Raw genomic sequence first — 12,573 nt, forward strand, 5'->3', positions numbered from 1 at the left:
GGTGACGTCACGCCAAGGAGCAGCACAGCTTTATGGGAAATGGAGTTCAGATGCATTCGCTCTGACGTCATATCTGGATTGGTAATCGGAGAAGCGTGATTTATAAACTGTGAATTAATACAACCATTGTAAAATATCTTTCTCCATTTTAAGAGATTTTAAGAGATATTCCTGATTAAGTTTTTATTATTTATATTCATTTTAGTTTGCATACAACTTTATTTGTTATTTTAAATGTATTATAACTGATAACTATATATTTGTTATTGTTTTTCTTCTTCTGCATTTCTCCAATGAAGTGTGAGCATCTTCTTGTATTCTCCACATTCACAAATAATTTGACATTTTGACTCAAAAATTAATTCTGGATTTATTTATTTATCAAAAGCATCCAAAATAGAGTTATCTGAACAATATTGCCATCGTGTGGATGTTGTAAAGACATGCAGCTTTAAAGTTGAAGCATACAGGACATTAGAAGTTATACATTATTAATACATTATTATGATAAATTATATAATAAATTATAAACACATTATACATAATATACTCCGTCTATATTCCAAAAAATACACCAATGGTTTGGAGCATGTCGATTGGTTAGTCGGTGTTGGGTGTAATGTATTACTAAGTTGTGCATTACAAAGTGGAAAATAATATTAATATATAATATTTTTATGGCAGTTTATTGACGCAGACGTTTTTGTATTTTTCATCTGGTCGAGGTTGATCAGGGTTTAAGAAAGTAATTAGTAATAAGTAATGCAATTACTTTCCAGACTGATTAATTAGTAAAGTAATCTTAATACACTGGTGTAAATGTCATTAATAGTTAGTAATAAAGTACTTTTTTTAGAGTAACTTAACCAACACTACTTATTATCGTTTTCTGCATGTGTGTTGAAGCTGAAGTGTAATTGGGGGCGTGTCCTCTGTGTTGAGTGACAGAACTCTGCGCATGCGCGCTACAGAGTGTTAAAGAGGCGATATGGCGGCATTCAGAGTGGGTCTGTTGACCCGAGCTCTTTCTAAAGGAAAAACACGAGTAATCTCTAATATTATGCTTGGAGCAAGAGCAGGTGCGTTCTCATACACATTATCTGTCTTAATATGCAAATACACTGTCGGTACAGAAAGGATATGGGATAAATAATATGATAACCTTCATGTCAAGGCCAGTGCGCTAACAGGCTAAGCTAAAGATAGTGTTCATGTGATTGTAAACACAAGTAATTTATTACTTAATGCTTTGTGTATTTTTGTAAATAGACAGACAGACAGACAGACAGACAGATAAATGGACATACCGATAGATAGATGGACAGACAGACAGACAGACAGACAGATAGTTAGTTAGTTAGTTAGTTAGTTAGACATACACACTGATAGATAGATGGACAGACAGAGAGACTGATATAGATAGATAGATAGATTGACAGACAGACAGATAGACAGATGGACAGAGAGATATATAGATAGTTAGACAGATAGATATACATTCAGACAGAGAGATAGTTAGACAGATGGACAGATAGTTAGTTAGACAGACATAGATAGATAGATAGATAGATAGACAGATAGATATACATTCAGACAGACAGATAGATAGTTAGACAGATGGACAGACAGAGAGAAAGATAGACAGATGGAGAGATAGAAAGACATATAGATAGTTAGACAGATGGACAGACAGACAGATAGATAGACAGAATCAAAGATAGATAGATAGTTAGACAGACAAATGTATAGAAAGACAGACAGAAACAAAGAGATGTATAGACAGACAGACACATTTGGTGTTTTACAGGGTGTTTTCTCCTCTTAAATATGTCATTTAAATCTGTCTGTCTGGAAAGCTTGATGTAGGGTAATGTCAATCTAAAAAAATGATTTAACATGTTTAATGTTTGTGTTGTTTTCTAGCCTCTGGTGTTTCTCAAGGCATGCTGCCCGGCCCGTACCCCAAAACCCCTGAGGAAAGAGCTGCAGCAGCCAAGAAATACAACATGACGCTGGAAGATTACCAGCCGTATCCTGATGATGGCTCTGGGTGAGCCCCTGAGTCAACACACCTGTGACACTGTTACTGGATCCTTGTTTATTGTATTTGTAGTCTTATGGTTCTAGCTTTATTAGCGGTGTTGTGTTTCAGGTATGGTGACTACCCCATGCTACCGAACAGATCACAGCATGAAAGAGACCCGTGGTATCAGTGGGACCATCCTGATCTGAGGAGAAACTGGGGAGAACCCGTAAGAGAAGATTCACAACACTTTAATATCGTCTAACGCAACATTCACTATTAGCATTCAGTGAACAATGCAGTCGTTATGACCAAAATCTTATATCGTGATATTGTCATGTTTTATGTATTTATTTAAATCAATACAAATTGGTTAATATTTTAAATAACCATATTGTACTGCCTATATCTGAGCATAAACACACACGGCAGCTGCGTGGTGGTCTCTCTCTCCCAAACTGCCGCATCCGTCCTCGGCTTTATCCCTCTCCTCGGATGACTATCCTGATTGGGGGCGGCCATCCTCACTCACGGCCCCGCCCTCCTCCTCGTCACACTAAAGGAGGAAAAACAAATCGCTTGTATTCCGAGTGATTATCGGTCGTGCAAAGTAGTTTGTAGATTAATCTTTTCTGATCTGTGTCGGCTTTTGTAAACCTACACCACAGATGTCGCTCCTGTTTTAATAACAAGCTCCTCCTCATTTTCTTGACATATTTGGGAATTTTTGGGCTGTTAAAGTGAGTAATCCCGCTCTGCGCTGTCCTGTAAATACCAGGAAGCCTGCTGGACAGAGATGGCATGGGAAACACGAAGCATATTAAGCGCTATTAAAGCACCTTCATGTTTCTTAAATTCTCTCTCACGTGAAGCCCCGCCCACTGATAAATAAGCCCCACCCACTGATAGATAAGCCCACACTGCGAACATGGATATTTACACATTGCGATATACACCATTCAGCAAATTCTCTATCGTTTTCAAAGTTGTCTCATCAACTTGACAAACCCCTTAAACTCTATGGACACTATAAGGGGGCGCTATATCACGGAAAAAGTTTTCGCTTAAAACGTTAAAGTCCTCGTATACATTAGTCAGTCGTATGGCGTTTCATTATAAAGCTTAGAATCTGATCTTTTCAGAGATAACATCACTTCTGCATTTATGTTACTTAAAATAACATAATAAAGCCTCAAAACATTCACGTTGAAAATTAGCGCCCCCTAGAGGTAATGAGGTAGAAATATTCATATAAAAATAAAAGTCCTTCACATACCACCTAAATGGGCATGTCATATATCAAATGAAAGCTCTCATTCTGTGGAATATGACTGGAATATATTTTGTTGCACTAATATCACAGCTCAAAAGATTTTCTCAAAAGTATCTCAAAGTGAAATATGTTTTCTGTAAGTCATCAAATACAAACTTCGCGATTTATGTGCCGATATCTGCTGCTGTAAGCCACAAATAGCTACAAACTATATATCTGCTTTTACATTAGGAAATTCTCTAAAGAATGAGCCATTGTTTACTTGTCTGTGAGCTTGCTTGGCTGAATAATCCAATGTTATATCTTGGATGTCCAGAACAAAATATGCCATCCAGCAGGAAAAGAATGATAAAACAAATCAATTTTGATTATTGATGATAAAATGATATGTTATATATCATCTCAGCTTTCTAATGACACCTAGATTGAGCTTGTAGTCAACTCAGAGGCCGAGATATTCAATGAAATAATGAGGGTGTTGCTTGAACTGAACATTAGACTGAATGTCTATGGATCTGAGCACATCTGTGAGGGGTATAATGTGTTAGAGCCTCCTACAGTTCACATCTGTGAGGGGTATAATGTGTTAGAGCTCCCTACAGTTCACATCTGTGAGGGGTATAATGTGTTAGAGCCTCTACAGTTCACATCTGTGAGGGGTAAAATGTGTTAGAGCTCCCTACAGTTCACATCTGTGAGGGGTCAAATGTGTTAGAGCACCCCTACAGTTCACATCTGTGAGGGGTAAAATGTGTTAGAGCTCCCTACAGTTCACATCTGTGAGGGGTCAAATGTGTTAGAGCCCCTACAGTTCACATCTGTGAGGGGTCAAATGTGTTAGAGCCCCTACAGTTCACATCTGTGAGGGGTATAATGTGTTAGAGCTCCCTACAGTTCACATCTGTGAGGGGTATAATGTGTTAGAGCCTCCTACAGTTCACATCTGTGAGGGGTATAATGTGTTAGAGCTCCCTACAGTTCACATCTGTGAGGGGTATAATGTGTTAGAGCGCTCCTACAGTTCACATCTGTGAGGGGTCAAATGTGTTAGAGCCCTCTACAGTTCACATCTGTGAGGGGTATAATGTGTTAGAGCCCCTACAGTTCACATCTGTGAGGGGTCAAATGTGTTAGAGCCCCTACAGTTCACATCTGTGAGGGGTATAATGTGTTAGAGCCTCCTACAGTTCACATCTGTGAGGGGTATAATGTGTTAGAGCCTCCTACAGTTCACATCTGTGAGGGGTATAATGTGTTAGAGCTCCCTACAGTTCACATCTGTGAGGGGTATAATGTGTTAGAGCTCCCTACAGTTCACATCTGTGAGGGGTATAATGTGTTAGAGCCCCCTACAGTCACATCTGTGAGGGGTATAATGTGTTAGAGCCCCCTACAGTCACATCTGTGAGGGGTATAATGTGTTAGAGCCTCTACAGTTCACATCTGTGAGGGGTATAATGAGTTAGAGCCCCTACAGTTCACATCTGTGAGGGGTATAATGTGTTAGAGACCCCTACAGTTCACATCTGTGAGGGGTATAATGTGTTAGAGCTCCCTACAGTTCACATCTGTGAGGGGTAAAATGTGTTAGAGCTCCCTACAGTTCACATCTGTGAGGGGTATAATGTGTTAGAGCTCCCTACAGTTCACATCTGTGAGGGGTAAAATGTGTTAGAGCCCCCTACAGTTCACATCTGTGAGGGGTATAATGTGTTAGAGCCCCCTACAGTTCACATCTGTGAGGGGTATAATGTGTTAGAGCCCCCTACAGTTCACATCTGTGAGGGGTAAAATGTGTTAGAGCCTCCTACAGTTCACATCTGTGAGGGGTATAATGTGTTAGAGCCCCTACAGTTCACATCTGTGAGGGGTAAAATGTGTTAGAGCCCCCTACAGTTCACATCTGTGAGGGGTAAAATGTGTTAGAGCCCTCTACAGTTCACATCTGTGAGGGGTATAATGTGTTAGAGCTCCCTACAGTTCACATCTGTGAGGGGTAAAATGTGTTAGAGCCCCCTACAGTTCACATCTGTGAGGGGTAAAATGTGTTAGAGGGCCCCCTACAGTTCACATCTGTGAGGGGTATAATGTGTTAGAGCCCCTACAGTTCACATCTGTGAGGGGTAAAATGTGTTAGAGCGCCCCTACAGTTCACATCTGTGAGGGGTATAATGTGTTAGAGCCCCCTACAGTTCACATCTGTGAGGGGTAAAATGTGTTAGAGCTCCTACAGTTCACATCTGTGAGGGGTAAAATGTGTTAGAGCTCCCTACAGTTCACATCTGTGAGGGGTATAATGTGTTAGAGCCCCCTACAGTTCACATCTGTGAGGGGTATAATGTGTTAGAGCGCCCCTACAGTTCACATCTGTGAGGGGTATAATGTGTTAGAGCCCCCTACAGTTCACATCTGTGAGGGGTATAATGTGTTAGAGCCTCCTACAGTTCACATCTGTGAGGGGTAAAATGCTTTAGAGCGCCCCCTACAGTTCACATCTGTGAGGGGTATAATGTGTTAGAGCGCCCCCTACAGTTCACATCTGTGAGGGGTAAAATGTGTTAGAGCGCCCCCTACAGTTCACATCTGTGAGGGGTAAAATGTGTTAGAGCGCCCCCTACAGTTCACATCTGTGTATTGTGATGGAGTTTTTTTTTCTAGTACTTCCTGCCAGCTAGTTGATTCAAATGAGACTTTTCAACATGAGTTAGTGATGTTTCGTGTTGGTATTGTAGATGCACTGGAACTTTGACATGTTCATCAGGAACAGGGTGGACACGTCTCCGAGCCCTGTGGACTGGAGGACCATGTGTAAACACCTGCTGGGGTTCGTAGGCTTCATGATGTTGATGTTCGGTCTAGGCGAGGTGTTTCATGCCTACCAACCCGTGGTGAGTGCGAGATCTCGTTTTACATTATGGGAGCAAAATAAGATGTCAAGACCATTTCAAGTTGACTTGGAGGTCTGATTGTTCCACATTTGAATGTAGTTTTACTGCAAGTCTTTTGTATATTGTCTTATCCTAACCTTTGTGTCTGACTCTCCAGGCACCTAAACAATATCCCTTCAACAACCTGTATTTGGAGAGAGGAGGAGACCCGAGAAAGAACCAGAACCTGTTAAACATTATAAAATCTAATGATATAAACCTCTCTGCTCTATAACTAATGTATATCTGTGTCTAATAAAGTTCAACTTAAATGTTTTCTGTTGATTTTCTCATTTCTTTTAACACTTTTACATAAAGAAAATGCAATACAATTCATTCTTGGTATTAATTTCTTGGTTTTTAGACTTTTATTATAATATAATATTTATTAATATTATTAGCAGATGATTTTATCCAAAGGGATAAACGGTGTGGGGTGAGTTACTCTAGAAAAGTAATGAATAAATAACTACTAATTACATCTTCTACAGTGTAATTAGATTACTGTATTTATTACTTTTTCTAAAAGTATTTGCATTACTAATTACTTAGACATGAAACTGTTCTTTTAATTCATTCAAATAAATCATAAAAAAATCTAATTACTTATTCATGAGCTGGCCAAAGAATTTAAAGGGGCAGCGTTAAATTAGAAAACATTTTAACATTAGATGTTACATTTCGATATAAATTAAATATTGTTTTATGTAGAATTGTTCTAGAGTCTATGCAGTATTTATTAAATTACATCAGAAGTATCTTTAATTAAATTACTGAAAAATTAAGAGTAATTGATTACTTAGTAATGCTTTCCACTCAACACTGGAGGGATACAACAATAGTGATTCATCTTAAAGAGACAGTAACATGAAAAGTGCTGCGTTGCATAGTTTTACAGGTTTGAATGGAGATTAAGTCTTAAATATAGCATCAAATTTGAATCATTATCAAGTCCACATGGGCAGGGTTTGCATCTGGATAAACTTGAACAAAAATAATAGACTATGTGCTCTTTATGCACGTATAAATTCAGAGAAGTACATCAGGGAAATGACAAAAATGCTTGGTTTCAGTTCAAACCATTACATTAAATGCAATCAACTTATGTTTCGATACATTGTGATGAATATATCAAAGAACCAATACTTCAAAAACGCCTGTCTGAGGTACAGAAATCATACCCGTGTCTGAGCGTTTCATAAATTCCACCGCTCTCCAGCCGCCGTACTGAACTACGCTTACCATGTGTGACGTAAGCAGCGCCGCTGAACCCTGATTAGCATACAAACGAGACGAATAATCACACACAAGCGTAAGTACACATACAACACTGACTGTATTGTGGCCTTTTGCGCATAACTTGTGTCTATGATGTTTTAGTATGTGTTATAGTGGTGTGTTCAGTGTGTTTAAAGCGCAGATTGACAACAGCAGGCGAATCCTAATACTAACAGATGCTAGTCAGGAATGATAAACTGTTGTTATAAACATTCACCACAGCTCTATAAAGCTCTACAGGACATTTATTACACATACAGAGGGGTTGGGAGGTCAGTGAGAATGTTAAGTTAATGTTAGACTACATTATATACTCACTTTAATTCAGTGCCTCTGTTATGTTATTAAAGTGTGTTATGATAATAGTTGGCCTTTGTCTCTAAGTATAGTTAAGTCATTTTAGTGGCTTTAGTTCGAGCTTACATCTTACAAGTATCGGATACATGTCACTGTCAGCAACTGTGTGTTTGTTGACATGTTCTTGACATGTTCTGTGTGCATTTCATGGTCTCTTCAGGAGTTTGGAGGAAGATGAGGGTGAAGGAGATACTCAGGACAGCGACTCAAGCATGGACTCCTGCGAGACATCATCCGGCGTACCTGGCCTTAGGTGAGTCTGCCTGTGAGACCAGATGTCTTGACAAGGATTCTGTTGAAGTAGAATAACTCATCCCTCTTCTTCACGTCTCACATGTACAGGTACTGCAGCACAACAGCTGGACGCTGCCCTTCAACACCAGCTCTGCTCTGGAGATCTTTGAGATGAATTTTGCCGATACATCCATGGACATGAAGCTCAGAGGAAGTCTGTCCACATCCAACAGGTGAGATATGCTCATACTAGAAACACCGGTTTAACAACAGAAGTATTTCAGTGAATAGAAAGTGTCAGATGTGTGGTCGCCCACACTGATTGTGAGGCGTGTTAACAGGAATCTGACTACAACAGTTGGTATAAAACAAAAGCAATTTTCAATGTTTTCACTGGTATAATTAGTTTGTCACAACGTCAAGGACTTTTCCCCTCGGGTTAGTTTTATTTGTTCAAATTTATGAGAAACTATTGCTACTAGTGCGCCGGTACTAATGCATACTTTATTTTGATTAGATAATAAAGCATTGCACGTTGAAACGAGGGCATGAATGGTCAATTTTATATATTTATTAGTCTGTTTTTAAGAGTTACACAGACATTTATATTATTAATAGGCATTCATATTTTCAAAGATTACACAATTTAATATGATGGCATTTTTGTTATTAAATTGAAATGCTTAAATATGAAAAGTCGGCGAGGGTTTATGGAAACTACTTCACGTCTCCAACTGCATATCTTGTGAAATAAAATAAAAAACGGCATCTTGCAAGTGTGTACTCCGGGTAGGGAAGGAGGTATTGCCCCAAGTGGAGGAGTTCAAGTACCTCGGGGTCTTGCTCACGAGTGAGGGGTCAATGGAGCGGAGAATCGGGGCAGCGGGGGCGGTATTGCACTCGCTCTATCGCACCGTTGTCACGAAAAGAGAGTTGAGCCGGAAGGCAAAGCTCTCGATCTACCGGTCAATTTTCGTTCCTACCCTCACCTATGGTCATGAAGGCTGGGTCATGACCGAAAGAACTAGGTCACGAGTATAAGCGGCCGAAATGGGCTTCCTCAGAAGGGTGGCGGGCTTCTCCCTTAGAGATAGGGTGAGGAGCTCAGTCATCCGTGAGGAGCTCGGAGTAGAGCCGCTGCTCCTTTGCGTCGAAAGGAGTCAGTTGAGGTGGTTTGGGCATCTGGTAAGGATGCCCCCTGGTCGCCTCCCTAGGGAGGTGTTTCAGGCACGTCCAGCTGGGAGGAGGCCTCGGGGAAGACCCAGGATTAGGTGGAGAGATTACATCTCCACACGGGCCTGGGAACGCCTCGGGGTCCCCCAGTCAGAGCTGGTTAATGTGGCTCGGGATAGGGAATTTTGGGGCCCCCTGCTGGAGCAGCTGCCCCCGCGACCCGACTTCTGATAAGCGGTTGAAGATGGATGGATGGATCTTACATGTAGAGCATTGTAAAGTTAAGCCTCCGTCACTGTTTATGGACTATGCACGATTATTAATACCAGGCGTTACCAAAAAGACACATCTGATGCATGGACATTATTGCATGCATATTGCGTATCGTGCCAATCGTTCAACAGAGGACGCCATCGCCATCAGGCCCTCGCCCACCTGGATAAAAAGGGCTTCAACGTTCGAATGCTGTTCATAGACTTCAGCTCAGCATTTTATTCACACAACTGCATCATGCTACTGGATCCTGGACTTCCTGACTGGGAGACCTCGGGAACAGCATCTCCACCACCACCACACTGAATACTGGGGCCCCCCAGGGCTGTGTGCTCAGTCCACTGCTGTTCACTCTGCTGACTCACGACTGTGCAGCAATGCACAGCTCGAACCACATCGTCAAGTTCGCCGATGACACGACCGTGGTGGGTCTCATCAGCAAGAACGACGAGTCAGCATACAGAGAGGAGGTGCAGCGGCTGACGAACTGGTGTAGAGCCAACAACCTGTCCCTGAATGTCGACAAAACAAAAGAGATGGTTGTTGACTTTAGGAGAGCACAGAGTGACTACTCTCCGCTGAACATCGACGGCTCCTCTGTGGAAATTCCTTGGTGTTCACCTGGCGGAGAACCTCACCTGGTCCCTCAACACCAGCTCTATCACCAAGAAAGCCCAGCAGCGTCTCTACTTTCTTCGAAGGCTGAGGAAAGCACATCTCCCAACCCCCATCTTCACTACATTCTATAGAGGGACTATTGAGAGCATCCTGAGCAGCTGCATCACTGACATTTTTAATTCAAATGTAATTACATATTTAATTAAATCGTTAAATTCATGATGTAATTGTAAAAAAAAAAAACTATAAAAATATCAAATTAATAATTAAATAATAAATCAATCAATAAATGTTAGTTCAGCACTTCACTCAACGACAGTGGGCGTCGCCTTTCAAAATCCATTTATTTTGATTGATTTGATTTTGACTATGGAGGGCCAAATTACTCAAAAATAAATAATTAAATAAATCATTATTGTGATTTTTATTAGTTCACAATGTATTTAATGATTTATTTCATGATGCATTGAATAAATTCACTATGCATTTAATATTTAATGATGCATTTCATAAATTCACTATGCATTTAATATTTAATGATGCATTTAAATATTTAATGATGCATTTCATAAATTCACTATGCATTTAAATATTTAATGATGCATTCAGTTAATTCACTATGCATTTAATATTTAATGATGCATTTAAATATTTAATGATGCATTTCATAAATTCACTATGCATTTAAATATTTAATGATGCATTCAGTTAATTCACTATGCATTTAATATTTAATGATGCATTTTAATATTTAATGATGCATTTCATAAATTCACTATGCATTTAAATATTTAATGATGCATTCAGTTAATTCACTATGCATTTAATATTTAATGATGCATTTAAATATTTAATGATGCATTTCATAAATTCACTATGCATTTAAATATTTAATGATGCATTCAGTTAATTCACTATGCATTTAATATTTAATGATGCATTTAAATATTTAATGATGCATTTCATAAATTCACTATGCATTTAAATATTTAATGATGCATTCAGTTAATTCACTATGCATTTAATATTTAATGATGCATTTAATATTTAATGATGCATTTCATAAATTCACTATGTGGAATTCAAATAGAATTTTATTCATTTTGGACTCTTGTAGCCTTTACAGCCACCTTAGTTATTGTTGGTATCGGCAAAATCCAATATGGTTACACCATTGTAGCTTATTTAAAAGATCTTCATTTCTCTACAAGTATGTATTTCTGTCGGATTAATAATAATAATCTGTTTGTGTTTGCAGATTTCACAGTCTGATCTGGGTGGCATTTGAAATGGATATTGAAGGTTCTTCAGGGCGTCTCATTGGAGGCAGCGAGAACGGGACCGTGACCGTCTTCAGTCCGGACACTATTCTCGCTGCTGGAGAGGACGCCATCATTGGACAGTCCAACAAACACACGGGTCCCGTGCGCGCCCTCGACTATAACCGCTTCCAGGTAACGCTCAAAGAGATCAGAACTATCTACATGTAATGAAGGATTTTACAAACATAAACATGTTTTCTCCGTGTCAGAATAATCTCATCGCCTCTGGAGCGAACGACTCTGAAATATACATCTGGGATTTGAACAATTTCAGCAATCCAATGACACCAGGAGCAAAATCACAGGTAGGAATGCATTACTTTAATTTCTTTTAAAGACCCCATGAAGAATGTCGTTTCATGTTTTTGGTCAGATTCCCCACAGAGTTGTTATAGCTTTGAATTTTGAGTTTAGTTTAGTTTTCATTAGTTTGTACTCTTTTATTTTTAGATATTTTTTTGTTTCAATTTACACTCATAATAATTTCTAAATATATATATATATATTTATATATAAAATCAAATTAAATTTGATTTTGTGAAATATTGCACAATTCTATTTAATGGAATTTTGTTCTATTTAAATGCATACATTTTAAAAATAGGCTAATAAATATATTTATATATATATATATATATATATATATACATTTATTTTATTTTTTTTATATATATTTTATTTTATTTTAGTGTAACGTAAACACTGGATGCCATAAAACACACAAAACTACAAATTAATAATAATAATATATTCCATGATGCATTGAATTTATTCATATTTATTCATAAATATTTAAATGCAGTTAATTAAATGCGTCATTAAATATTTAAATGCATAGTGAATTTATTAAATGCATCATTAAATATTTAAATAATAGTGTTTTATGGCTTCCAAAGCATTTATGTTACACGAAAATAAAAATATATTTTTTAAATATATAAGAAAAAAAAAATTCAATTTATGTGTTTTATGGCTTCCAAAGCGTTTACGTTACACAAAAAAAATGTAAATAAAAAATACATATATATCATTTTATTTGTATATATATTTTTTATTTTAGTGTTTTATGGCTTTCAAAGTGTTTATGATGTTAAG

At 38.3% G+C, this 12,573-nt stretch overlaps 2 protein-coding genes across 2 annotated transcripts; both read left to right on the forward strand.

Moving 5' to 3' along the window:
• The first annotated feature begins 983 nt into the window (after positions 1-983).
• ndufb8 (NADH:ubiquinone oxidoreductase subunit B8) lies at positions 984-6,499 on the forward strand. The gene is given in 6 exon segments (XM_052102271.1): positions 984-1,079; positions 1,924-2,050; positions 2,153-2,252; positions 6,029-6,184; positions 6,342-6,393; positions 6,396-6,499. Coding segments are annotated over 6 exon segments (564 nt in total). The 5' UTR covers positions 984-988; the 3' UTR covers positions 6,434-6,499.
• Positions 6,500-7,476: 977 nt separating this feature from the next.
• Positions 7,477-11,813, forward strand: LOC127626716 (protein transport protein Sec31A-like). The gene is made up of 5 exons (XM_052102687.1): positions 7,477-7,535; positions 8,019-8,111; positions 8,201-8,325; positions 11,415-11,610; positions 11,688-11,813. The coding sequence occupies exons 3-5, from the start codon at positions 8,264-8,266 to the stop codon at positions 11,811-11,813; spliced, it is 384 nt and encodes a 127-aa protein (XP_051958647.1). The 5' UTR covers positions 7,477-7,535; positions 8,019-8,111; positions 8,201-8,263.
• The last annotated feature ends 760 nt before the right edge of the window (positions 11,814-12,573 follow it).

This window comes from Xyrauchen texanus, chromosome 33, assembly GCF_025860055.1.
Source record: "Xyrauchen texanus isolate HMW12.3.18 chromosome 33, RBS_HiC_50CHRs, whole genome shotgun sequence".
NCBI classification, from domain to species: domain Eukaryota; kingdom Metazoa; phylum Chordata; class Actinopteri; order Cypriniformes; family Catostomidae; genus Xyrauchen; species Xyrauchen texanus.